At 52.9% G+C, this 25,195-nt stretch overlaps 6 protein-coding genes across 6 annotated transcripts; 4 read left to right on the top strand and 2 right to left on the bottom strand.

Moving 5' to 3' along the window:
- Positions 1–818: 818 nt before the first annotated feature.
- On the bottom strand, positions 819–2,923 carry VE01_03474 (uncharacterized protein). The gene has a single exon (XM_018272963.2). The coding sequence runs from the start codon at positions 2,476–2,478 to the stop codon at positions 1,015–1,017; it is 1,464 nt and encodes a 487-aa protein (XP_018132366.1). The 5' UTR covers positions 2,479–2,923; the 3' UTR covers positions 819–1,014.
- Positions 2,924–4,333: 1,410 nt separating this feature from the next.
- On the top strand, positions 4,334–6,893 carry VE01_03473 (uncharacterized protein). The gene has a single exon (XM_018272962.2). It carries the CDS (start codon positions 5,368–5,370, stop codon positions 6,556–6,558), a length of 1,191 nt encoding a protein of 396 aa, XP_018132370.1. The 5' UTR covers positions 4,334–5,367; the 3' UTR covers positions 6,559–6,893.
- Positions 6,894–11,174: 4,281 nt separating this feature from the next.
- Positions 11,175–12,377, top strand: VE01_03472 (uncharacterized protein). The gene is made up of 2 exons (XM_018272961.2): positions 11,175–11,566; positions 11,691–12,377. The coding sequence occupies exons 1-2, from the start codon at positions 11,329–11,331 to the stop codon at positions 12,092–12,094; spliced, it is 642 nt and encodes a 213-aa protein (XP_018132371.1). The 5' UTR covers positions 11,175–11,328; the 3' UTR covers positions 12,095–12,377.
- A 2,465-nt stretch (positions 12,378–14,842) lies between these two features.
- On the bottom strand, positions 14,843–19,063 carry RPN2 (proteasome regulatory particle base subunit). The gene is made up of 3 exons (XM_018272960.2): positions 18,788–19,063; positions 15,787–18,700; positions 14,843–15,735 (listed from the first exon to the last, which is right to left on the bottom strand). The coding sequence occupies exons 1-3, from the start codon at positions 18,925–18,927 to the stop codon at positions 15,415–15,417; spliced, it is 3,375 nt and encodes a 1,124-aa protein (XP_018132369.1). The 5' UTR covers positions 18,928–19,063; the 3' UTR covers positions 14,843–15,414.
- A 362-nt stretch (positions 19,064–19,425) lies between these two features.
- On the top strand, positions 19,426–22,256 carry CET1 (MRNA capping). The gene is made up of 3 exons (XM_018272959.2): positions 19,426–21,390; positions 21,439–21,909; positions 21,961–22,256. Exons 1-3 carry the CDS (start codon positions 19,780–19,782, stop codon positions 22,123–22,125), a joined length of 2,247 nt encoding a protein of 748 aa, XP_018132243.1. The 5' UTR covers positions 19,426–19,779; the 3' UTR covers positions 22,126–22,256.
- IKS1 (putative serine/threonine-protein kinase iks1) lies at positions 22,257–25,174 on the top strand. Its single transcript, XM_018272958.2, has 2 exons — positions 22,257–22,703; positions 22,760–25,174. Exons 1-2 carry the CDS (start codon positions 22,657–22,659, stop codon positions 24,771–24,773), a joined length of 2,061 nt encoding a protein of 686 aa, XP_018132242.1. The 5' UTR covers positions 22,257–22,656; the 3' UTR covers positions 24,774–25,174.
- Positions 25,175–25,195: the final 21 nt, after the last annotated feature.

Here is a 25,195-nt window from a genome sequence, read left to right as displayed (position 1 = left end):
ACCTTTCCCTATTTTCTGGCTTGATTGAGGTCGTAGCCAAGATCAGATCTCAGATCAAGATGCTTGGCGAGCAAAAGGATTAATGATATGAATGAATAAATGAATGAGAGTTTATGTCTCCCCCCACCCCACCGCAGCAGCGCATGTGCTCCCTCCCCCCCCCCCCCCCCATCGCCGCTCACTGCTGGGGAAATAATTATTGGGGTACACCACACACCAAAATGTGGGGAGCACCACCGCCCACCCACCGCCGGTTTTAGCACTAACACTAACACTAGCACTACTAGACCCCGGCCTGGTACCTACACCACGATCAGCGCACGGTACGATTCAGGGAGTAGTGAGGCGGGGGGGCGTTAGGCCGGGACGGGGGGGGATTTCCTTGGCTTGTGATGCGTGCTGCGTGCGTCATTTTGGGATTTGGGGCGGGGAGGGGGAGATTTGCGATCCAATATTCGTGGAGATTTGCGTGCGGTGATCGCGGCTTGTTTTATTGGGGGTGTGGGATTGAGTGATGATTTTGGTGGGGTGTGAGAGATTGAGATTGAGGGATTTTGGTGATAGTTTTTCAATTGTGTGTGTGGTGTTTAATTCGAGACATTTTATGGTTTTGAAGGTGCAGATTCTGGGAGGTTTTGATTCTGTAGATTCTCATGTTCGATTCTGTAGATTTTGCGAGGGTTCAGTTCAATTCTATAGATTCTGCTGTTCAATTCTGTAGATTCTCATGTTCAATTCTGAAGATTTTGCTGGGTTTCAAATCTGAAGATTCTGCGATGTTTCAATTCAATAGATTCTCTTGTTCAATTCTACAGATTCTGTGATGTTATGATTCTGTAGATCTTCCGATATCTCAATTCTATATACATCCCCAATATCACAATTCTACAAATATCCCCCAATTCCAATTCCAATTCTATACAGTCCCAAAATACACCACCCAATTCAAATCCAATGCCAATCCAATGCCAACGCCCGCCAACGCCAACCACAACCAACCCATCATAAACATCATCATAACTTCCCAACCGCCGGCGCCAACGTCCTCGAATACGCCCACTGCACAAACCTCACCGTCGGCTTATCCACCGTCTTCGTCACCACCTCCGCCAACCACAGCGTGACAGGGAGGATAATAATATGCGGCACCAAAAAACTAAACTCAGCCCCGAAGAACGGCCCAGCTTTCGACAACGGGAGCAGGTTCACCCACCCGGGTACCCCCTTCAGATGCGAATCCCTATACCAGCCGACGGCGACGTACAACCTATCGCCCAGCGTCCACATGACAGGGCCGTGAATAAGATAGAAGGCGTATGAGATGCGCCCGAGGTATAAGTTGAAGCGCATCTCGAAAAACGTCTTCAGCCACGGCATGTGCGGCACAGACGCCACCATCGACACAGACGCAAAGAAGAGGTAGAACCACTTATAGTTAAACACAGCCTGTGGCTTGAGGAAGGAGAGGTAATACCACCCACCCGTCTCGCGGAGGACGCTGACCTCCCCGCTATGCGACGGGACGCCGCCGAGGTACAGACTAATAATGAAGAGGTTGAAGAAGATGAGTTCCTTCCAGGGCTCGAAGAGGGCGAAGAAGCGCGGGAGCTCGTCCTTGGCCGCGAGCAGGTCCAGGTCGCACAGCAGCATTCCCCCGAGGAACATGGAGAAGAAAGATCCGTCAACGATGTACATGCAGTAGTATATCATGCCGATCTCGCACCACAGGCGCGCGTTCTTGCGGCACCGCGAGAAGGCGAGGAGGCAGGTGTAGATGATGATCGAGCCCTTGAATTCCACGGGAATGGACCACACGTGGCCGTTGTAGTGGAAGAACGGGTCCCCGCTGCCGTCGAATATGAAGGTGAAGTTCTTGAGGTCGCGGTACCACTTTATCAGCTCGTCGCCGTAGCTGCCCTGGTGTTCTGAGTCGGTCCAGATGCCCAGCGCGTGCCAGGATGTCATGTAGATGAAGGTCGTGACGATGATAGGGATGTAGAGGCGCATCCAACGTCGGAATAGCGCAGAGGCCAGGTTATCCCCCAGCTTGCCATACTCACCGCCCTGGATCAACGCGAGCGGTTTCGCAGACAGAACGTATCCCGAGATGACGAAGAATACCGTGACAGCGAAGTGCCCCCCCGTGAAGAACGTACGTATAAACGGCAAACAGGCGAAGTAATACTGCTTCTCATACCCAAACCCATTCTCGAGAATCTTATCCGCCCCCAGCGCCTCGTGCGCCCACAGCTGGTGATGCTGCCAGTACACGAGAAACGCCGCGAATCCGCGCAGCCCGTCGAGGTATGCCGTCCGCCCGAGCTGTGTCTTGGTCTTGCTCCCACCGGCGCGCGTGAGGAAGGATGGGCGCAGGTATTCGGCCCAGTTTTTGGCGATGCGCGCGAGGGGGGAGAGCTTGCTGGAGGGGTCGGCGGGGACCCATTTCTGGCCCAGGAGGCCGTCGTGTTGGAGGGACATTTTTTGAGGGTGTTTCGGTGAGGAGGGGAGAAGGGAGGAGAGGTGGGGGTGATGCCGGCTCACGGCTGGAGGGGGATGAGGTCGTGAGGCCCTTTGAGCAGTTGATGGGCAATTGATGCTGTCGCGGTGGCTTTTTTTTATAGAGATATCAGACAAACTGACTGACGCCGGCGCCAGGAAGGTGGTTACGGGAGAGGGAAGCGGAGGGGATGCAGGGACGATCAGGATCAGCCAAGAGATGGAGTAAATAATGAGGATTGAGAGAGATGGTGGAGGCAATGATTAGTCAGCGGATGGGGGGAGCTGTTGTAGGATGGGTAGAGTACAAAGGTAGAGTCGAGCGAGTAGGTGGAGTGGGTAGAGTAGGTGGAGCAGGTAGGGTAGAGCAGAAAGAGTGTGGAGAGTATTTTCCACAGTGCATGGGAGAGTGGAGAGTGGAGGAGAGTGCCGGCAAGAGCAGGCAAGTGCAGGCAAGTGCAGGCGAGTACAGGCGGTCCTTGGTGCTATCGCGCTGTTTCATCTTCACATGTTCACATGCCGGAAGAGCGTGCAGGTACGGTACGTGGGGAGTATAGATCGGCGAGTCAAATCACGGGCGGCATGTCCGAGTGGCGGGATGGTGAGTTATGGCAGGGCAGGATGGTAAGTAAGTTGCGACAGGGCAGGAGCATAGGCATAGTTTGGTAAGTGTGTAGGGTTAGCATGGAATGAAGAGGAGTGCGGGGAGAAACAGGAGTGAAGTTGCGAAGTGGGATAGTGAGAGTCTGGGGAGTATGGGGTAGAGTAGCAAGTAGAGTGGTAAGGCAGGGTAGAGGATGGAGGAGGAGGAGGTGGATGAGGGTGGAGGTGGAGATGGAGAGACTGGAGATATGGAGAAAGGGAATGTGAAAATGCCGAATGGAGTTTGTGTGTGTGTTTACTGTAAGTGTGTTTACAGTACAGTAGTACTTGGAAGTGTGCAAGCGCAAGTGCTTGCGGAGGGCAGTTGTGACGGATGTGGCTGGTGTTGCCGTAGTAAGGGTAGTAGAGGTAGTAGAGGTGTCGGATAACAGAGTACTACTGCTGTACTCATGATGCTCTCAGTAGAGAACTGTAGTACTACAGTAGTACTACAGCAGTACTCTGCTGAGAGCATCATACTATACGCATCATACAGTCATCGTCTGTGGTGGGCATTATTACGTGTAATTGGCGCAATTGACGCCAATTGAGCGTGTGGGAGTGTGAGAGTGTGAGAATAAGTGAGTGGGTGAGTGAGTGAGTGGTATAACCTGGCTGGTGGCGTGTTTGAGGATCCCCGAATCCCAGTATCCAGGATGCCAATTATCCCAGTATTCATCACAGTCATCAAGGAAAGAAGAAGGAAAGAGCCGTTGTGGCGTTGTGGGTACAGTATTGTTAGCTGCTGTGGTTGACTGAGACTGACTGACATGTGAAAACAAATGTAAAATTCCGAGGCAGGTCCTTTCCTCGAAACCCCCACTCTTCCTCACCAGCCAGCTACCAGCCACCCCGGTAACCGAGCAGTTTGTGTGGGTACAATGGCTTTAGGATTGGCGTTCCTCGCACTAACCCCTGGTTCCCATGTGGGACAGCATAGTTCACCGTCATACCAAACCGCCAAGCAGTTCTACTAACGTAGAACTAAATCGCCAAGATTATCTACCGACGCACCCGTTGTTCGCTTAGCGTGGGACTAACAGGGTAAGCGTAGGGCTTGTTTAGCGCAGAACGAAGAAGAAGGCACTTTTTAGCGGGCATTTTAGCGGCAGGTATGGGAAGATACGTACACCCCCAGAACAGAACAGGCACCTCGGTGGGACAATCATGGATAATCCCTGACAATCTTGGCCAACTCTTGACCACCGTGCGGGGATTCACATACCAAGGACGCATGCACCACCTATCCACCACCTATCCACCACCAGCAACAGGGATGGGCGGTATCACTTGGCAGAAAAGCTTGGAAAAGGTGCCAGATGAGCATGACTTGACTACACTTGCTCTGCTCTGCTCAGTACTCAGTTTACTCTACTCTACTCTACTCTAGACTGCCGATTGTTTCACAGAGTACGGCAACGTTTTGGCGAGAGCAACGGCAAGTGCTACCCTATCCGCTTCGGGTACTCTTAGCCTAACTTGGGAGTATGGGTATGTTCATCAAAGTCCCTGAGTGCCCGGAATCCTTGTCAGTCCAGTCTCCACTCACGCAGACAGAGAGATTCTCTCCACTGATACTTTCAACTGATACTCCGAAATCAGTAAACGAAGGGATACAGTACTTCCATCTTCCCGCAAACCACACCCGCTCCGCCATGTACCGCCTTCTCTCTCTTCACTCTCTTTTCCACTCTCCTCCCTCATACAAACTCTCTCCCATGCTCACTCACTCACTCCGATTCCCACCCAATTCAATACTTCCCCTCCCTCCTATATCTCATACACCCTCCTGTACCCCCCTCCCACTCTCACATACCTCCCATACCTCCCATCCCCCTCCATCCCCCTCCATCCCCCTCTCAATTACTCTTCCGAGCATAGTCATCATAAGTTCGCCCCTAATAGCGTCCCCAGAATACCCATCCTTTTAGCGTCCCCAGCTTCTCCAATTCCTCACACCCACCTCACTTACCCACCCCCACCCGCCAACTTTAAGGCCTGCCCTTTCTTCCCCTTCTTCCCTTCTTCTCCCCTTCCCTGCCTTCCCTTCCCGTGCTGATCGAAAAGGGACAAACTTTTTCCTGCTCATCCCCAACTGCTGCTCTCTTCCTCTTTGTCTTCGTCTTCGTCTCTTCTTCTGAACAATCCAATCTCCAGACAGACGACACCGACAAAAGCAGCAGGAGCACCACCACAATCACAATCACAACCACCAAAGCAACAACAGCAATGATTGAAAAACTCCAAACCCCCACCGCCTTCACCGGCCGACTCCCGCGCCAGATCCAGCGCGCCCTCCCCGTCTACCTCGCCTGCATCCTCATCATCTTCATCATCTCGCACGCCGACTCCCTCGGCGCCCCCCTGCGCGTCGCAAAGCGTGGCTTCTCCCACCAGCAGCCCCTCGCCCTCGCCACCAAGTTCCCCCGCAAGATCTGGCAGACGTGGAAGGTCGACCCGCTCGGCTTCGAGGAGCGCGACTCTTCGTGCGCGCGCACCTGGACGTCGAAGAACCCAGGGTACAGATACGAGGTGCTGACAGACAGCAACGACCTCATGTACGTTGAGTCGCACTACGGGCCAGCGGGCCTCAACCGCCCGGACATCGTCGAGACCTACCGCTCGCTCACCGCCAAGATCATCAAGGCTGATTTATTGCGGTATCTGGTCATGTACGTGGACGGCGGGTTGTACACCGACATCGACGTCGAGGCGCTCAAGCCCATCGACTCCTTCATCCCCGACCGCTACAAAGAGGGCGACATCGACATGGTAATCGGCGTTGAGATCGACCAGCCCGAGTTCAAGGACCACGCCATCCTCGGCCCAAAATCCCAGTCCTTCTGCCAATGGACTTTCATGGCCAAGCCCGGCCTGCCCGTCATGCTCCGCCTCGTCGACGGCATCTTGTTGTGGCTCCAGGGACTCTCCGAAACGCAGGGCGTGCCAATCTCCCAACTTCAACTCGACTTCGACGAGGTCATCTCCGGCACCGGCCCGTCCGCTTTTACTTCGGCGATTCTAGCTGAGATCTCCGCAGGCGCAGGACACGCAGTAACATGGGACTCCTTCCACGCCATGCGCGAAAGCAAACTCATCGGCGGCGCCCTCGTCCTCACCGTCGAAGCCTTCGCCGCAGGACAAGGCCACTCCGACTCCGGGAACCACAACGCCCGCACCGCGCTCGTGAAGCACCGGTACCACGCCTCCGGCTGGCCGACCGTGCACCCGCGCTACAGCCACCCGGTGTATGGGGAGGTGGAGAGGTGCAATTGGGATATCCAGTGCATTCAGCTGTGGGACGCGAATACGGCGGCGTTTAAGGCGTTGTCGATAGAGGAGCAGGCGAAGATGGTGGCGATTAAGGAGGTGGGGGATGCGCAGAAGGCGGCGGCGGCGCTGGCGGCTGCGGCGTCGTAGGGGGGGTGAAGGGGAAGAGATGGAGTGAGAGTGGGTGGTGGAGAGAGGAGGCATGCGGGACTGTGTCTAGCTGCCTCGTTCATGAGCGAGAGAGCCCTGGGAACCTGCCATTTCTGCGAGATGCCAGCTGGCTGTGACTATGTCCAGAGAGGGGATACTTAGATGAGATTGGGATGGATGGATGGGTTGAATCTTTTTTTACACGCGGAGTCTGGGGATGGCGGAGGGGAAGGGGGATAGATAGATGGTCTTGTCTAGTCTGGTTTGGATCTGGATGGAGTAGGGCGTTTGTTTTTCACATATACGGGTTGATTGGCATTTTCTGGCATCGGAAGTGGTGTTTTTTTTTTGAAGGGGAGGGGAAGATATTTTGGGCGGGGGTGAATTGGAGATATTTTGGATGTGTATATAGATATCATTCTTGGACGTGCATACATACAGAACATTCGTTTAGCGGTTGAAATACTATCATATAAAAATTACTCTACCGTGTTCATATTGGGTATTTTGAAATAGTATCAGATTTGAAAACTGCCAAGATTAATCTGCTTGCCCACCCCTATACTCACACTCAGTCAATTCTCAGTTTTCTCAAACTTTCAACCTTGAAAGCTTTTTTTTACACATGCAACCTACCCCACCACTCACCACCACTCAATTCCAAACCACCACCAATCCTCCTCCTCCCAAATCCTCCCGTTCCCCAGAGTCTCACCCACTCACTCCAGACAGACAGGATACGAACCATGCATCACTTACCCCGCACCTCCATTTCTCACTGTCCCCATAATCCATCCTCAATCCACCTCACCCACAAACTCCGCAATCCCGCAATCCCGCAATCCCCCTCGTCTTCCCCATCCGAGCTCCATCCCCAAAGCACAAGTATAAGCATGTGAGAATGCCCAGCCCCAGCCGCCGACCGAGCCGCGACGCCTCGCTGACGTGCAGTAAGGACCTAATGCCTACCACCCGTCGTCTTGGCCAATCACAAGCTTGGGGTTCGGAGTGGTAAATCCTGCTTCCCGTCTTTTTGTTTGTCTGTCTAGCTGATGCTGGTGCTGGTGTTGTGCTGTACCAATCCACCATCCCCGAACTCCCCGACTCCGATCCACCACCGACCGACCGACCGACTAACTCACTGAGCCCTCCACATAAACAGCTTCCCCTCACCTCACTCACCTCACCCACACTTCTAAGCGAACAAGTCGTCACTGCTTCCCTCCCCTCGCGTCACCAACCACCATCATCATCACCGAACCCGAACCCGAAAGCTTGGAACGCGCTCCCGAAGGTACGTGGGTAGGTGAGTGAGGCGAGTCGACCCGTTCATCGCCATGTGCGGTTCCCGAGCAAAGAAAGTTTTTGACAAGAGAGGATAGGCTTGCGAGGGGCGAGTCATGTGACAGATAGGTAGCTGTGGTAGTTACTTACTCATATCCACTGACTGTAGACGGGATGGTCCACCGAATCCATCGAGTGGGGGTACGTACCAGTCAGTCGAGTTCGTTCGCAGCAGCACCTCGCCGTCGCCGTCGCCGTCTACCAAACGAGATAGGAAAAGAAGGGAATGAAGAAATTTCTCACACCCACCACCAATCCACCCACCACCTAGTTGATAGACAGCAGTAATCTAGTAGTCTGGCCAGAACAGCTAGAACATCCAGACAGACCCAGACGGACGATATCCCTCCCGCAATCGCAATGCGCACCCCGTCCTGGAAATCTCCTGCGAAATTAAAGGGACTCCGCAGTTCTGCACTAGAAATTTCCCCTTCTCTTTACCACCCACACACCCACACACTCACCCACACCAACAACGGCAGCAGCCAGCAGCAATACCAGCACACACACACACACAAACAGAACACCCCCGCGCGCGCACATGCATGCCAACGTTGCCGACCCGTCCGTACCTTCCTAGGCGTGGCGTACTGGACGTACTGTACCTGACGTCAACCCCTCCCTCCTCCCTCTCTCCGGGATCAGCTAGGTCAGTCAGGTAAGCAGGCTCGTCTACGGGCCACAGCAAGTCCCCCAAACGCCACTATCTATCAGCGAACGCAGTACTACCCCCTTCCTCAATCCCAGACTAAACCCCCCCTAACCCAAACCCAGCCTAGCACCCCCATCTCCCCTCTCCGCCAAGAGCCAAGATCGTCGCACGACCCTTACCCAGCAACATCCTAGCACCATCCGCATCCACACCACGATCAGCATGGTCCCCATGCGCGCTAACCTCTAAAAGCTGTGGCCAGTCACCTCGGTTCCCCTCGCAGGGTTGCCACCTCATCTACCTCACCCACCTCACCCACCCCCCCTGCCATTCCCCCTGGACAGAGATGGGTAAAATCCCTCCGCTGCAGGACTAAGGTAGCGCCGATCGGTATTAAATCCGGTGTGTGCATGGATGCATGTGTGCGTGCAGGCATGTGTGCATTGCTTGTTCGTGTATGCGGTGAGTGCCGTGTGGTGGTGCGAGGGTAGAGGGGTGGCTGGGATGCTCTGGGATGTACCCTCGATGCCCTCGATGCCGATTATGTGGGAAAACGGGCGGAGGGTGACATCGGGGGGGGGGAAGGGTACTTGGCTGGTGATACTTGGCTGGTGATGCTGGGGATGGGGATGGGATGTTTACTACACTTCAGGCCTTGGCAAGGTGCCTGCTGGTAACGCTGTGATGTGATGCTAGGGAGGGGGATGGGGGGATGTTCACTGCACTCCTTGGCAACATGCCTGTTGATGATGATGCTGTTGCTGTGAGCGATGGCGATTCTTGGCGACGATGCCTGTGTCGATGACTCTAACTCCACGCCCAGCTGTACAGCAAGTATACGTACTCTGCTTACAGCTGATATACTTGGCAATGAGATAGCTGCACCACAGATAGCCAGCCTGTCCCTGTCGACGATGGTCCCACTTACTACTGCACAAACTGGACTGCCTGCAGTACGGCAATTCTTGCTTGACTTGGAGGTCGATTGCTTGCTTGGCTGCATCTGCATCATGGCATCATGGCATGGTGGCGATGACGAGTGAGACAGCAGGGAAGAGCAGAAGAGTGAGGCCGGAGATGGAAGGAAAGAAGTGAACGAGAACAAATGCAGGTGAGACAGAGAGGTAGGAAGGTAGGACAGGTAAGATAGACAGGTAAGACAATGCAGGATAGAGAACAGGTAAGACATTACGGACGTGGTATGGATGAGAGGGGATTGTAAGACAGAGAGAAACAGACAGAGAGACAGAGACCCTGCCGTGCCGAGGCTACTGAGTAAGAGGGGACGTGGTTGTCGTCCGAGGGAGAGACTGGGTATGTATGTACGTATGCAGAGATGGTAGAGATGATAGACACAGGATATGCGGTAGAGTAGACGGCAGAGAATGCAGAGGAGAGAGAAGAGAGAAGAGGATACGCGGCAGAGAATGCAGAGGAGAGGAGACAGGACTGTCAATAGATGTCACTGTCAGTGTCAGTCAGCCGTGTGTGCAGTACGTATAGACTCATCGCAAGACTAGACAAATGTAGTAATGAAGCAGACACTGAAGTGGGTATAGCTGAGTGTATGGCTGATGGAGAGAAGAAGATGGTGGATAAGACTGAGTGTTGGCTAAACAGAGTGTGTGTATGGCTGATAAATAAAAGTCTATGGACACCAGACTGTGCAGACTGTGCATCCATCCTCCACAATACCCTCTCTCTCTAATCTCCCCCTCCTCCTCCCCCTCCCCATCCTCACTCCAGACAACTCCAGACTTTGGCTCCAGACTCCCTCTAATCTCTCTCCAATCTCCATGCTCACTTTCTCTCTCCATCATTTCCTTGGCCCCATACCTACCCAACCCCCATACACTCCAATCCCTCCCCATCTCCCCACCTCTCCACCCTTCCTCATCACTCATCACTCATTACACCACCACCCACCCACCTCCACCCAAAATCCAACTTTTTCCCTGTCTCCGCGCCCACACTATTGACTGCTCTGCTCCAGTCTACTCCCAGCTAGACTACTCTCTCTCCCCCAGCTAGACTACTCTAATTGCATCTCCTACTATCTTCTACCAGAATAGTACAAAACTACCACCACACTAACACACCCACTACCCCATCCTGGCCTAGTACACCCCGAACAACCCCAATCTACGCCTCTCCCAGTCCTTCCCGTGTGGTACTCACTCATGGTACCACCCACGCTCCTCACGCTCCTCACAATAAACGTCGAATAACGATAATCCCTCCCCTCTACCCAAAACAAACATTTCCCCCTCCACTTTCCAGATTACTTCCCCATTATTGAACTTCCCTTCCCACTATTTCCCCGTTGACACCATCCCCCATTCAGCCAATCTACCCAATCCCCCCATCTCCATTGGCCCATTCCTCTCTATTCTCCTCCTCCCCCCCCCCGGGATCTAAAATGTCCCTCGAAAATGTCCCTTCCCTCAATCTGCTTTCTGCTTTCTGCTCGTCTCCCGCCCATCCTCCCCCCCGCACCTGCCATGGTTAGGCTCTTCACTCCCATCCATCATCCTAACAAAGCTGGCTGATGACATGTGACGCCTCAACAACACTACCCCATCCTCCCCCCCCCACCCACCCTGTTCATATTCCCCTTCCTCCCCTCCATCTCTTCCTTCCCTCCTTCTTCCACTCCACCACGCTCGCTCAGGCAGACAAAAAATCAATCAATCGATCATCTCAAACAGATCATCAACTCACCGTCAAAGCCAAAAGCCAAGTCAAATTCTTCTCACCTCAAAAAAAACTTCACCATGCGCTTCTCACTCGCCCTCATCGCTGCCGTCGCAGCAGCAACCTCCGTCGCCGCCCAGGACGTCGCGAGCATCGTGTCCCAGATCCCCTCGTGCGCGCTGACCTGCATCGCCACCGCATCCGCGGGACAGAACTGCGCCATCACCGACTATGCGTGCCAGTGCGGCAAGATGTCTGCTATCCAGACTTCGGCTACTCCTTGTGTCACCACCAAGTGCCAGGCTGCTGATGCTATTAGTACGTTTTTCTTTTTGTCCTGGATTTCTCATATCCAATTTCAATTTCACTGCCAAGACACCTATCCATTTCTCACATCCATCACAAAACTCAATGCAAATAATAATCACTAACACACCCACAGAGGTCCTCTCCCTAACCGGCGAGCTCTGCAAAGTAGTCGGCTCTGGCTCCGGCTCCTCCTCCGCCGCAGCCGGCGGCGCAGTCACCACCCAAGCAGCAGGCGGTGCCGCAACCCCCACCACCCTCGTCACCGCGCCCTCCTCCGCCGACGAGGGATCGTTCGGCGGTTCCTCCTTCCCCCCTACCTCTGCCGCCACCTCCGCCGCTGCCACATCCGCCGCTGCCACCTCCGCCGTTGCCACCACCACCGGCGCCGCCGCCGGCACCAGCAGCGGAGCTCCACAGCAGGAGCCAACGGGCGCGTTCACCCAGACCCCGGCGCCGAATGCGAGTGGTGCGGCTAGCAGGATGGGAGGCAGCGGTGCGGCGGCGGCTGTTATGGCTGTTGCGGCTATGCTGTTGTAAGGAGCGGTCTGTTAGTGTTGGACTGCTTGGTGAGAAAGTCAGTGGATGGGTGATCTTGAGTGCGCGTTCGGGTTGCGCTTTCAGGAGTGCCTCATCAGCGCGTCTCAGGTGAACTTTGTGAGTTGAACGGGGACGAAAGAAGGGGAAGAAGGGTGGAGGAGGTAATTACGCGGATGGAAGGGAGAAAAACCGATAAATTGGACCTGATCTGATTTTCGGAAGGGGTAGAAGCACGAGAGAGGCAACATCATACCATTGTGTGTGTGCGTGTGCAAGTGGATGGGCGGGGTTTCTGTATTACTGGGGGGAATATTTAGAGGGGTTGGGGGGATATAGATGAATGGTATTTCTTAATATCTTTTTAACCACCTTTCGATCTTTGGGGTGTGAATTGTATTGGATTTGATGGTGAATATGAAGTCTGCTTTGCTGGTCCTATCTGTCAACAACTGAAGAACCCTGAGATCTTGGGGTTTTATTTTTACTCGCAATTCCCTCAACTCCCACCTCCCATCCTCCGCCCTCCTCTCACCTCCCACTTACCTCATCCCCTTTCCAAACTATACTATACCACCAAGGCCGCAAACGTAAATCCGCTCACCTTCCATCCCGTCCTATCTCCCCCGAGACACTCACTCGCTCTCGGCCCGAGACCCGTGACGAGAACGGCGGTATGTCGTCATTGGCTTTGGGGTTTGCCGTTCTAGGTGTCAGTTCGTGCTGACTTACGTTCTTGTTTTAGTCTGATCTGAGGTGTAATGTGTTGATCTGATATGATCGGAGCTGTTGCTTGCTTGCTTGCTGACTGATGGGCCGGGTGATGGAGGAGGCTTGATGAGTGCTGGATGAGTGCTGGACGAGTGCTGGATGAGTGCTGGCTGGCTGTTGGATACTGGATGGTTGACAACGCGGCAGGTGGGATTGAGAAGGGGGGAGGTGCTTGTATCCTCTGCAGCGAGTTGTGGGTGAGAGGGATATGGATTATGGATATGAGATGTGGGATGTGGGATTTTAAATGAGATGAGATGATAGAGAGTGAGGTCTTGGTGTACATTCTATTCACGCCTTGAAATAACATGCTGTTGAATTCGCAGCTGAACTCACAGCTGATCTTTATGAAGAACTTACTTCTGAGGCTTGCTTCTATTTGAACGTATGAAGAACTTGCTCTTGGACTTTCTGTTTAGCTTACTCTTGAAGAACTTGCTCCAAATCTTTATTCTTGAACTTGCCCTGCTGCTGGGCTTACTTTAAAACTTGTCATTTAACCCCATTGCTTTCCAATCCCATTCACCAATCTGTTATATGTGCTCCTGGAGACGCCAACCCGCGCATCTCCCAGATCAACTCAGTCCCCCGTCCCATACCGACATGACCGAGACCGCAGCAAACAAAACAGCTCACTCATTACCCCTCCCACCTGCAGAATGCAAAAGAAGCATCAGCTACCGCACAAAAGAAAGCTGGAGCTGTAGAAGTGAGAAAAGAAAACACCAGCAGCAGATAATCCAGCAAAAAGGCGCAGGAGGGGAGGAGAAGCCGACAGCGCAGAAGAGGTAAAGGAACCCACCATAGAGGCATCGAAGAGACGCAAGAGGAGAAACCGTCAAAAAGCCCTTGGGACTCGCGAATTGGTGAAATTTTTAATTTGCCGCTGAAAGATGAGAGCTGCCATACGTGAGAAGTCGCATAAAGCTTCCAGTAGTTTCTCTCCTCTATTCGGCGTACGTTCATCGTGTTCGGAGAAATTTGGCAGCTCCTTCTTGCCGTCGTTGCTATCCTGTTGCTGTGGTTATTCTCGTTGCCCTGGTGCTGTTACTGTCGATGAGCGCTGTCGCTGTCGCCAGCGACACCCCACGACAGCCGCTCTCTTCCCACAGATCGACGAGTAACATGTACTGCTCTGTATTAAAATGGCCCGGAATCCATCTATCACCTCAGCTACGCTGCAGCGTGGCCTACGAGTGGCAAGAGCACGCATCTCGGCAGAGCTGGTCCCGGCTGGGATGGTGCGGCCTCCAACCTTGAGTCATTGCCATCAGGTACTCAGCACGGTTGAAACGTCCAACCTCGTCTATTGCGATATGCTCTAGGTTAACGTTGTTCTAAATGTCAGGGGGGGAGAAGGGGGTGCATGAGCAATGATATCCGCCGTCCCACTCCCACGTATGCGCACGGCGATAAACACGAGTTGATTTGCGACTATGGTGAGTTTGAAGAGCTTAAAATGGGAGCTTGGGCTTCTCTCGCTGTATATTTTGTTTGTGCTAGGCTTTGTGGGTTGGAAATGGGTACTCAGGCATCTCTTACCCGTCTTTTGCAGTGCTTGGACTTGCATTTTATATAGATGCAGGCTAGGCTGCAGGTCTCGATTGGAGAAATCGACCTGAAAAAAGCCCAATGGTTTATCTCCTCATATACCGAAATAAAGATCAATCGGCCTGGCTTGTTAGCAGAATGCTGTTTTATAATTTTGGTCGATTTGGGAAAAGAGCTTCGGCGCGAAAGTCGCTGGCTGGCCTGTTGGAGAGGTGGATTTACGTAGACTCGACCTGTAGAATGCCTTCACGGTCCTGTAGAGTGACTCCGAAAATTACGAGGCGTTCCGTTAATATTTAGGATTTGGAAGCTTTTGGGGAGATTTTTTGACTATCGCCGACGTTGGAAAACTCGACATCAGAAAACTTATTTTTAGCCCGCCGCCGCATCATGGGAATATCACCGTCTAACAAGAGCAAAACGACAACAATAATAGACGATTTTATACATTGAAAAGCTATATTTGCTCTCATAACCCAGGGTAAATAGAAACATCAAAAAATGAATATTAAAGATTCGATTAAACAAGCCGCCAAGCGTATGTCAACCCCCACCTAAAAAAAATCTCCTCCACGCCCCACTACCACCACCACAAACTGCAAACAGCAAACAGCAAAAAAGTTGAGGACTCCTCAAGAGAGCACTCGGGATTTGAGCCCGAGGCGGGGCTCGAACCCGCGACCTTGAGATGATCTCGTATCCTAAGATAGGAAGTAAGAGTCACACGCTCTACCGATTGAGCTACCCAGGCGGGTTTGATGGCTGCTCCTCGCGAGTACTGATATGAGAATGCCTCGTTTTTCGCCGTCCAGCTATAAACATCTCTCCCGCATCCCTCTATTACAAGCAAACATAACCTTCACAAACCCCGATAAATAATAAAGCTCAAGTAATATTCTGCATTATGCTCTCACTATCGTACCACCACCGCCATCTATGCTCCAGTGCAAAAAAAACTCAAAGAAATAGTAATACAGACGCCCCAATTACTTCCCATGCGTCTAATTATCCTCCTCCTCCTCCTCATCATCAGAGAAGTATTCGAACTCGTTGGGCACGGCAGCTTCCTCCCCACCTTCCCCATCTTCGTCCACGGCTGTTAATACACCTGCCCCGGCTGCAGCACCTGCCCCGGACAATGCACCCGCAGCTTCGCCTTGTGCATCGGCCAAGCGGCGCAGACTGAACGACTCCTGTCTGAGGTCCTCGAGTGTTGGGAGTGCGGCGGCGCGCTCGACCGAGGCCTTCTTCATCTTCTCCTCAATCAGAGACTTGGGCTCGTCAGGCTGGCTGTCCAAGAGCATGATCACACCTCCAGTTGGCTGTATTTTCGTTAATATATATCTCCCAAAAACAGAGGGGAATCGGCTTACCTTCTTGACTGGCTCGTATCGCCCAGCTGGGAAGCTAATAAACTTCAACTGGGCAGGAAGAACACGTGACATGTTCTCGATTTCGTATCCGACCTTCTCCTTCTCGAGCTTCTTCTTGGGTGTGCCTTGAGCACCGGCCTCCTTATCCTCCTCTCCTTCCTTCTTTCCGCCTTCCTTAGCCTCCTCATCGACATCCATCTTCTCGGCGTCTGGTGCAGAAACCTTGGGTGTGGTGGGTGTCTGGTCGATATCCATGCTCTCGTGGCGTTGAGCACGCTCCTTCTTCTGAGCACGGCGTCTAGCCTGGGCAGTGGTCGATAGGACTGCGGTGGCGATAAGAGTGGGCGCCTCATCAGTCTTGACCTCCTGCTCAGGAGGGTAGTCGAATAGACTTGGGCGAGTGGCGCTGTGGAACTTGAAGTTGGGGATCTCCAGGTCGTGGTCGAGTCCGATCATGGAGGTTGGCGTAAAGCTGAGCGAGAGGAAATGGGTGAATGGGAACCAGTACCAGTACTGCGTGAATACCGCCATACCGACGATACCTGGCATGTTGAGGTTGCCACTCTGTGTTTGGAGACCGATGGTGCAGTTTCTGCCACCCGCGTCGATGATGCCCAACGCGAGAGAGCATCCGAACTTGGTCATCGCATCCTCGTGTCTGTCGCCAACAATCTTCTTCAAGGTCTTGCGGATAGCGGCAACCTTGGGGTTCATGGCCTCATTTTGCTGGACCATAATCATAGCCAACGCAATAAGGGCACCTTGCCTGACAAAGTCGGTCGGATCCTTCATCATAGGCTCCAGCAGGTCGACTGCCTCATCCAGGCCAGTGCCTGCGCATGAGATACCGAGAGCCATTGCAGCACCGTAGCGAACGTGGGGGTTGTAGGATTCCGACAGAAGCTCGACCATGCGGGGGACGCTGCTTGGCTTACGGAAAAGGATGAATCCCAAGCTCATGACGGCAATACGCCTGACATCGTCGTTCACGTCGCTGACGGCGACATGGAGTAGCTTGCGAACAGCCTTGTTGCTTCCAGTACCACAGTACGCCATGGCAACGGTCATAATTCCACCATAACGAAGAGTTGGGTCTGCTTCGTTGAGAAGGCCTTCAATCAGCTCGTCCGCACCCTCTTGGCGTCCGAACATGATAAGAGCCATGCCCATGGCCACTCCGCGAACAATCTTCTCGTGCTGGGTGTCGTGTGCGTACTGGATCATATCCTCGAGCGCTTTGATATTTCCAGTGCCGAGCATAATCAGTCCCATTGCGAGACCGACAGCCTCTCCGTTGAGCGCAGAGTCGGTATAGAGGATGGCTCTAAGGTTCTCGTAAATCTCCTCCGATCCCGTAGCCATGCCAGCAAGACCAAGACCCAGGGCACCACCGTGCTGCACGACCTCCTCCTGGGTGTCGTTGAATGATTGGCGGAGGTAGTCGAGCGCCTCCGCTCCGTGGTTTGCATATATCAAACCATACGCGTAAAGGGCACCACCTTGGCTGAAGATGGATCCTCCAACGGAAGATGGTCGGGGAAGATATGGCTCGAGGAGCTTCCGGCACTGGCTCAGGTTACCCTTGTGGATGACTCCCAGCGCAGCAGTGGCGGAGAACTTCGACCAGTTGACCGCCTTGCCGAGCCACTCCAAGTTGTCCCTGAAGAACTGGTCGTTGGTAGTACCCTGGTTCATGAAGGCATTGCAAAAGGTCACTGCGGTGTGGAATATCGAGTTCCTTCCCTCAAGGCTGTCCCGTACCTTGTTGAGAATGCTGATGTCGGTGTGGTTGTTTCGGTAGAGGAACTCCAAGTTCAGCTTGATGCTCTTGGAGCCATCGAGAATGGATCTGATGTTGGTGAAGATCTGGATCTGCTCGGCGGAGAAGTTATCGGCGTTGGAGGAGTCGCCGGATTGGTCCTTGTTCTCTCCCAAGAGTGGCTCGCTTTCTCCTTCCGCAACAGGCTCCTCGGCCTTCTTCTCAGTCGGCAGAGCTTTTTGTACATTTCCCAAGAACTCTTGTGTGCCGTTATCGTACAGATCGAAGGCGATTTGGTATGCCACTGCCCGAGAAGAGTCGTCTCCCTTCTCCACCAGCTTCCGGAGCATCGCAGAGGCTTCTCCGTCCAGGTTTAGGTAGACGACGCACTTTGCGATTGCGAAAAAGTCGGGCGTTGGTATGTCGTTTAGTAAGTCGAGGATCATCTTCAAGATCTCTGTTCGCAAGGCACGCTCCTGGACAACATCCATACAGATGTTCAGAACGTACTCCATCAGCTCCTCGGTGGGGCCGGAACCATTGTCTGTTGGCTTTCCGGCCTTCTTTTCATCGTCGCTTGCACGCTTGATTACCCTTCGCAGGACTTCCAAGTTGCGAGCTTCAATTGCTATCCCAACCACTTGCCTGTATCTCCCCTCGCGCAGGCAGCTCTCGAACAACCTCTCGATGACGTTCTCAAGTGCTACCTGAGTCTTGCGGTCCGCAACAGATAATGACAGTGCTCCTGTGCTGATGGTTGGATAATCGGCGGAGATATCGGTGGATTGGCGAGATAACAGCGACTTGGATGGCAGAGTCGACTGAGAGAATGGAGTCGTTGGGGAAGATAGGGCTCCCGACACGTTGCTGTCGCCAGCAGTATTCGCAAATGATGTTGCGAGAGTAGGAATAGCGCCGGTGCCAGCATCCGATGCACGTGGACGATGTGATGCCGAGAGGGCAATGTACTGATCCACGCACTTCGAGATGATGGTCTCTTCGAATTCCCCCCCGTTGTCGAGCTTGAAGAGGTCCCCAGCGCCTAGAGCAAACGCCATGCTCTCGTTGTATTCTTGTAAATGGTAGTACACCTTTGCCAGCACAAGTGCCGCAAGTCGGCGCTCCGGGAATGTGTCGTCTTCATAGAGAGCCTCGCTGTGAACGCCAGCTGTCAGTAAACCAATTCCTACGCACGGGGGGGTTGAGCCACTGATGGGATCTCAAACTGCAGTTGTAACTCACATCTGCCCAACAGATCCCGCTACCTCCGTCCAGAGAGTATCGATATCATCGTTCAAGGTCTGTAGGGCGAAGATCTTGAGCTCGGGTTCCTCGTCGGAAAGGAACCCGAGGACGCCTGTGGCGGACACGAGCCCGGGCATATCGTCGATTTATGTGTGTTGTTGATAGGAGCGGGTGAGGTCTTAGATGCGCACAATTGTAAATGGGTATATTGAGATGTTGATGGGCGAAAGTGGTTGATGGCGATGGAATTGGTTTGTTGATTACACACACACGATGATGCCTGAGCCTCAACTTCAGCAACACCTAAGCGCGACAGCCTGGAGCTACGCAGCTATTGACGCTTAACCAAAACCGGATAGTGAAATGCAAAGCAGTCATGCCTGAGGCAGCACAATGGCACGCGTCTCTTCTGTCGCCGCCATCGAAAAATAAATTAATTAAGTAGAGAAAATCGCAAATAAATGTAGCATTTTTCTTACAAATGACACTACATAGCTATATATTATTTGAAGCCTCATAGAGATCCCAGTGATGAGTAAAAAATCATATAGTTATGTGTGATGACGCTTGCGTGTCTTGTAGACAGGTCGCGACATTTGTTTCGTTTAGCAAACGGAGGCAGATCGTCGTTGACCACAGGGGGGACGAACTGTGTAATTATTTTACAACATCTCAAATCACCAGCAACCGAGCGTCAAGCTGCAGCGAAAACGTTGCGCATAGCTTCGCGCGACTGTTCGTAGTGCGACGCTGATAAAATCGACAACCTCGATAGTGCCAGTTCTGTGCTGACGGCGTTGGCGCAACTCCAACCGATCCGACTTTGGGCAGACTCATGAACCACCGGCCTATCCTGAATCCGATAGACTTCAGCTGGAACGGCAATTGTGGCTGAACTTCAATGAAGGCATATTGTATACCAAACTGTTGACGGACATACTGGGAGGCCGTGGCCGCTGAGTGAACGGGACTACGGACTTGTCGGAACAATGGATCTGAGATCGATCATTAACAACGAAGGGGGAGACACCTCGAGGCAGGACAAAGCACAACCTGCGACTCCCGCGCAAACTGGACCATCGCCAGGTTTGTACCGAGAATATAGCCAGCACAGCCAGCCCGCGCCGCCGAGTAGACAAGCGTCGCAAGATTATGGCGCGCAAGCTCAACGATTCACCTCTCCAACAGCATACCAAGGGTCCTTTCAAGGACGACCACCTCCGCCTCCTCCCCTTCAGCCCCCGAGTAACGACCTCCGATCCCCAGCTACTTCGTCGCATTATTCCGGCCAATCTCCATTTCGCCATACTCCCTCTTCATCGACAAGCGGAGGAGCTTTCCCCTTCCCACAAAACGCAGCACCTCAAAGTCCTGGTCAACCTCAACAATACCCACCAGCACTCCGCCATCGCGAAAGCTACTCACAAAACGAGGCTCAACCTCAATCTCAGCATATGAACTACCCACAAGCGTCTCCTGTTCCGCTCACACCTCCAATTGGAAGTTCGAACACGTCCTACCCTTTCCCGCCACATCAGCGGCCACAGTCATCTCACTCGAGTCCCACACCTACCTCAGCTCAAAGTCAGCAAAACTTATATACGCAACAGCTTCAAGAAAGCCCAGTTGCCAATACCGCGTTCCCGCCAACGCCCTTTCCACAAGACCAGGCGCAGCGATCACAGCCAGGCACCCCATTTCGCCAACCCGCGACTGTACAGCGCCAATCAACTGGAAGCTATCCCTTCCCAACGAGCCCATATCAACAACGCGCTCCATCGTTAGGAGTTCAGCAAGATAACACAAAAGTCGAACGCATATCTCCATCGCCATCAGTGTCAGCAGCTCCCACGACGCCGGCTCCCTATAATCACAACCCAGCCTCTGCGCCAGCGTCAAAGAGGAACTCCCAAAGCGAAAGAGAGAACAGTATGAGCGTGAGCCCAAAGACAACGGTGTTTGGACAACCCAAGAGCGAAGCGGCCAACCAGGCCCGACAACGTACACCTGCACCAGATCCTGCGCCAACACCTGCCAAGAGGAAAATTGACGATAGACGCAGTTCGGATGCAAGGGCTCCCTCGAGCGCTCCAAACGGCGATCAACCGATGAGTAGTAAGAGTCAATCCCCGCAAGAGCCAAGGAAGCGCAGACGATATAATGAACCACCGATCTGGGCTCAAAGCTGGATGCTCTACAAGAAGAACAAGCAGTTTCCAGCACCTTCTGGCCAGGCGAATGGAAAGCCTGCCGCCCATACGTCACCCGAGATTTCCCTGCCGCAAACCCCCAAACAAGAAGCTGGCGTTACTCCTACTGCCACCAAGTATGACGATATTCTTGGGCCCTGGGAGCCAAGCATTTCGGATACTACGCCAGTTAACGACCTTACCAAAGCCATTGCCGACTTCTTATATCTCGAAGTTGTCAACAGGAACGACTGGGGCGAGCTAGAGAGCCGAGGAGTAGCGGTGGAAATCGAAGCGAAACTGGGACAGCTCATTGACAAAGAGACAAACCAAAGGTACTATCTGCCTGTCCTTTCAGAGTGTGTCCTAGCTCCGAGCAACCGTATTTCGTTCAGAAGCTCCATGACAGAGGTATGTCCCCTTAATCCACTGTCCCCGAAGTTAAACTAACAACTCTAGGAACAACACAAGAGAATGAACGAGTTTTTGAATGGTCTTGTGACACAGACCCATCCGAGCAACGTGAATAGGCCCAAGCCGCGGGTACCAATTCGATATGCGCACAGGCGGGAGCGGGATAGCTTCTTCGAATTGCCCAAAGCAATAGTGCAGACACTACCGCCCAGTATCCAGCACTTCTTGAAGCAGAGCAGTCACCACGCCCCGAAGGTCCGGATTACTCATGACCAAAAGACAGGTGCTCCACTTGCACAGATTATAAAGACTCGTGTTAAAGATTTGGATATCTACATACCGAACTCTCCTCTGGATTGTCGTATAAGCGTCAACCTCGAAATGAGATATGACGGTGACAGTGAGGCTCTGGCCCGCGGCTCTGACAAGAAGAATCAGCCAGACCGGAACAAGGACCGCTTGAGCTACACTCAATCACACTATCAGATCGATCTCACGCAGGTTACCTCAGCTTCAGTGAGTGTTGTTATTACTTTCATTGCAGAACCTAGCTAACATGTTGTCCAGGGCGATAAGGAGCATGAGCTCGAGATTGAGATAGACACGAAAACTCTTGTTGAGCAAGGACAGCGACTCCAATCTTCGCAGCCGCATAGATACGACGCGCTTGTGGAAGGGCTTATTAACAACATACACGTGTTGACGAAAGAGCTTAGTCTCCCGTTGAACTAAAAGCATTGCGCAGGAAGCATTTCTGCTGTCCCGTGGAGTTTGGGATAACACACCAGCTGCTTGTATTATATAATTAAGCTTATTAATTAAGGGTTCAAAGGTTGAACATGGCGTGACACAGGGTACGGGGTAGGGAATGGGGGGACAACGGGATTTGCGGGGGGCGGAAACTAAACGATCCTTACCGAAATTTGGAATTCGAATTTGGCGGTACCACACAAGCTGTGAACGATAGAAAGGGGGTATAAACTGCAGGTCAACAGTCCTAGATAAGGCATATTTCCAATGGGAATTTAGCTATTTTCATAACAGCAAAATAAGAGAGATTTCTCGGACATATTTTGGCGTCACATGACCTTACGTCACACTGTGTTACAGTGCTGAGCACAAGCCAACTATTGAGTCCAGCTTCCATAAACAAACCTCGATTGTGGAATAGCAATGTACACTGAAGTAACGTGAAGATAAAAGTGTTTGCTTCTAGCATTCATCACTTCAACAGTCATACAAATGCGGCATCTCTGAGTCTCAATGTCCCTCGTTCCATATTCCTCTCGCGATAGCCGTGAGATTGTTCTGTACGCCTCTCCTACCCCACCTTCATTTCACTGTCCGCCGATGACTGACTTTACAGTCAACATGACGACGCCATTGTTGTGCGCGACCCCCAGACACGCCAGTTGATACTCCGCGGTGCCTCTGCCGCCCAAAAGCTGACAGAATGTCCCTACTGCCATCAATCCATCCGCAGCGCCTCTACCGACGAGAGCCACCCGCTCTCGAGCGGCCCGATCCACGGACAGAGCTTCGTCAACCCTGAATACTTTCGCATGCTGCGCCTTGCCTCTGAGCCAGGAAGCGAAGATGAGAGAGAACCACCGAGCAGCCCGATACGACGGCTTACACAACCGGTCCCCAGGAGCGAGCCTTATCGAGCTCCGAGTGCTGGTGGGCATAGGGCTGATACCGAGGGGCTTGAAGAATCCGACGACGCAGAGTTTGTGACTAGTGCTCCGGGAGGCCAGAGCGGACGAGAAGCGCTAGGCATAAAGAAGGACGCCTTCAGCCCCAATTACTTTCAGAAGTTCTTTACTGTGGAGAGTGAGTTGGGAAGGGGTGGCAAGGGAGTAGTCTTGCTGGTCAGGCACGAGCTTGATGGTGTGTTCCTGGGCCACTTTGCTTGCAAAAGGGTTCCCGTTGGGGACGATCACGAGTGGTTGGAAAAGGTGCTTATTGAGGTCCAGCTGTTGCAGCAGCTGTCGCATCCCAACCTCGTCTCTTATCGTCACGTCTGGCTGGAAGATTACAAGCTGAATCGCTTCGGGCCATCGGTACCATGCGCATTTATTCTGCAGCAATACTGCAATTCGGGTGATCTACTCCATTACGTGATTGGTAAAGGTGCGTCTGCGACAAGCACCAACGAAGAACTCAAGGCACAGATGAGAAGGAGATCGAAGGGGCAGTTGGATCGGCCGCAAGGACTCAAATCGCCTCAGAAGAAGCTGGCGTTTGACGAGATCTATTCCTTTTTCAAAGACATCACATCTGGACTCGCGCACCTGCATGCTTCGAACTACATCCACCGGGATCTGAAGCCCAGTAACTGCTTGTTACATCGTGGCGAAAAGGATCTTCGGTGCCTCATCAGCGATTTTGGCGAAGTGCAAGCCGATAACGTATATAGGAAGTCAACGGGAGCTACTGGAACGATATCTTACTGTGCGCCTGAAGTTCTACGACAAGATGCGTCGGGTCGATATGGGAACTTCACGGCGAAGAGTGACATCTTCTCCCTCGGCATGATCCTCTATTTCATGTGCTTTGGGCGATTGCCATATCTCAGCGCCGAGAACATCCAGGAGGAGTTTGAGGACCTAGACCAGCTTCGCGCGGAAATCAGCTCGTGGCAGGGTTTCCGGGATGAGAGGCAGGAGCGACCGGATCTCCCAGACCAGCTATATACCTTCTTGAAGCGACTTCTCAGCCTCAACCCTGCCGACAGGCCGGGCGCAACCGATATATTACAGGCCATCAGCTCCGGTTCAGGTTTGGAGGGGGTATCGAGCTTGTCCAGATCGAAAAATAACCTGAATGTCGGCAAGAGGATACAACCGGTTGATTCTCCCGCCCCAGGAGCGAAGCCCATTGGCGGCACCCGGTCGGTCTCGGCCGCGTATATTGAAGATGAAGATGGCGAGAGGGTTCATGCACTGCGGAAAACATTGTCGAATCACCTTGATTCACAGCCCGAGGTGACGACGCCACTACTGATGCCCCCACCATCTGGTCGCATTGGCAGATTCAACCAACATCTTGCACTGGCTTCGCACAGTGCACGATCCTGGATGCAGTCTAACGGGCGTCTGTTGACATATGTGGCCAAGTTCATCATCTTCCTCTTCAAAGCATACACCCTCACGAAACCATGCCTGCCATGGGCAACCAATCCGCTCGTCTCAGCACCCCTGCTCATACTCGCTGCTATGGACCTGGTCCTTGTAGGCAGGATGGAGAGACGTATGACGACCCTGCTACTACTAGCCCACGTAGTAGCATTATTGGTAGCTAGCCGATATGGGAGCTTGTGCGCGTCAGGCAGGGATATGTGGGAGTGGGAAGCGGCTGTGAATAGGCGAGATCTTTGAGAGGGGGATAGGTGTGATTTTCAAAAGCAAGCGGCGTCTTTGGCGTGTCTATTCGGCGTGAGTTTGTTATTGGGAGCAGTTTGAAGGGCGGACGGGGTGGTGGTTTCAGGGAAAATATCTGCATGTGGGCTTTGGCAGATGGAGTGAATATTGATGAGTTCATGACTCTGCTTATGGGTGACGGTCAGGGACTTTCAACGTCAAGTGAGCGCGCTTGTAGCTTATGATTGAACCACGGCACGTTGAACTTGACTGAGACCTCCACGTGCACTATAAACATTGAAATACGTCTAAGGTCTCCCTGCTTGTTACATATGATACGATGCATCACAAATTAAGTATTCCTCAGCCCCACCGCTGCTCCCTTGAGTGCGTCTAAAGTAAGACCACATCAATGCGGTACGTCTTTGACCCGACCACAA

Source organism: Pseudogymnoascus verrucosus (genome assembly GCF_001662655.1).
Source record: "Pseudogymnoascus verrucosus strain UAMH 10579 unplaced genomic scaffold scaffold_11, whole genome shotgun sequence".
NCBI classification, from domain to species: domain Eukaryota; kingdom Fungi; phylum Ascomycota; class Leotiomycetes; order Thelebolales; family Thelebolaceae; genus Pseudogymnoascus; species Pseudogymnoascus verrucosus.
This window is presented reverse-complemented; position numbering and strand designations above follow the sequence as displayed.

Excerpts from the sequence above, each read along its gene's own strand:
- VE01_03474 (XM_018272963.2), bottom strand. The coding sequence starts at position 2,478 with ATGTCCCTCCAACACGACGGCCTCCTGGGCCAGAAATGGGTCCCCGCC.
- CET1 (XM_018272959.2), top strand. The coding sequence starts at position 19,780 with ATGGATCTGAGATCGATCATTAACAACGAAGGGGGAGACACCTCGAGG. Across the intron at positions 21,391-21,438 it reads TCAGAAGCTCCATGACAGAG|GAACAACACAAGAGAATGAA; the intron begins GTATGTCCCCTT and ends TAACAACTCTAG. Across the intron at positions 21,910-21,960 it reads CGCAGGTTACCTCAGCTTCA|GGCGATAAGGAGCATGAGCT; the intron begins GTGAGTGTTGTT and ends CATGTTGTCCAG.
- VE01_03472 (XM_018272961.2), top strand. The coding sequence starts at position 11,329 with ATGCGCTTCTCACTCGCCCTCATCGCTGCCGTCGCAGCAGCAACCTCC. Across the intron at positions 11,567-11,690 it reads CCAGGCTGCTGATGCTATTA|AGGTCCTCTCCCTAACCGGC; the intron begins GTACGTTTTTCT and ends ACACACCCACAG.
- RPN2 (XM_018272960.2), bottom strand. The coding sequence starts at position 18,927 with ATGCCCGGGCTCGTGTCCGCCACAGGCGTCCTCGGGTTCCTTTCCGAC. Across the intron at positions 18,701-18,787 it reads GCGGGATCTGTTGGGCAGAT|CGAGGCTCTCTATGAAGACG; the intron begins GTGAGTTACAAC and ends TGGCGTTCACAG. Across the intron at positions 15,736-15,786 it reads GATACGAGCCAGTCAAGAAG|CCAACTGGAGGTGTGATCAT; the intron begins GTAAGCCGATTC and ends ACGAAAATACAG.
- VE01_03473 (XM_018272962.2), top strand. The coding sequence starts at position 5,368 with ATGATTGAAAAACTCCAAACCCCCACCGCCTTCACCGGCCGACTCCCG.
- IKS1 (XM_018272958.2), top strand. The coding sequence starts at position 22,657 with ATGTCCCTCGTTCCATATTCCTCTCGCGATAGCCGTGAGATTGTTCT. Across the intron at positions 22,704-22,759 it reads GATAGCCGTGAGATTGTTCT|TCAACATGACGACGCCATTG; the intron begins GTACGCCTCTCC and ends CTGACTTTACAG.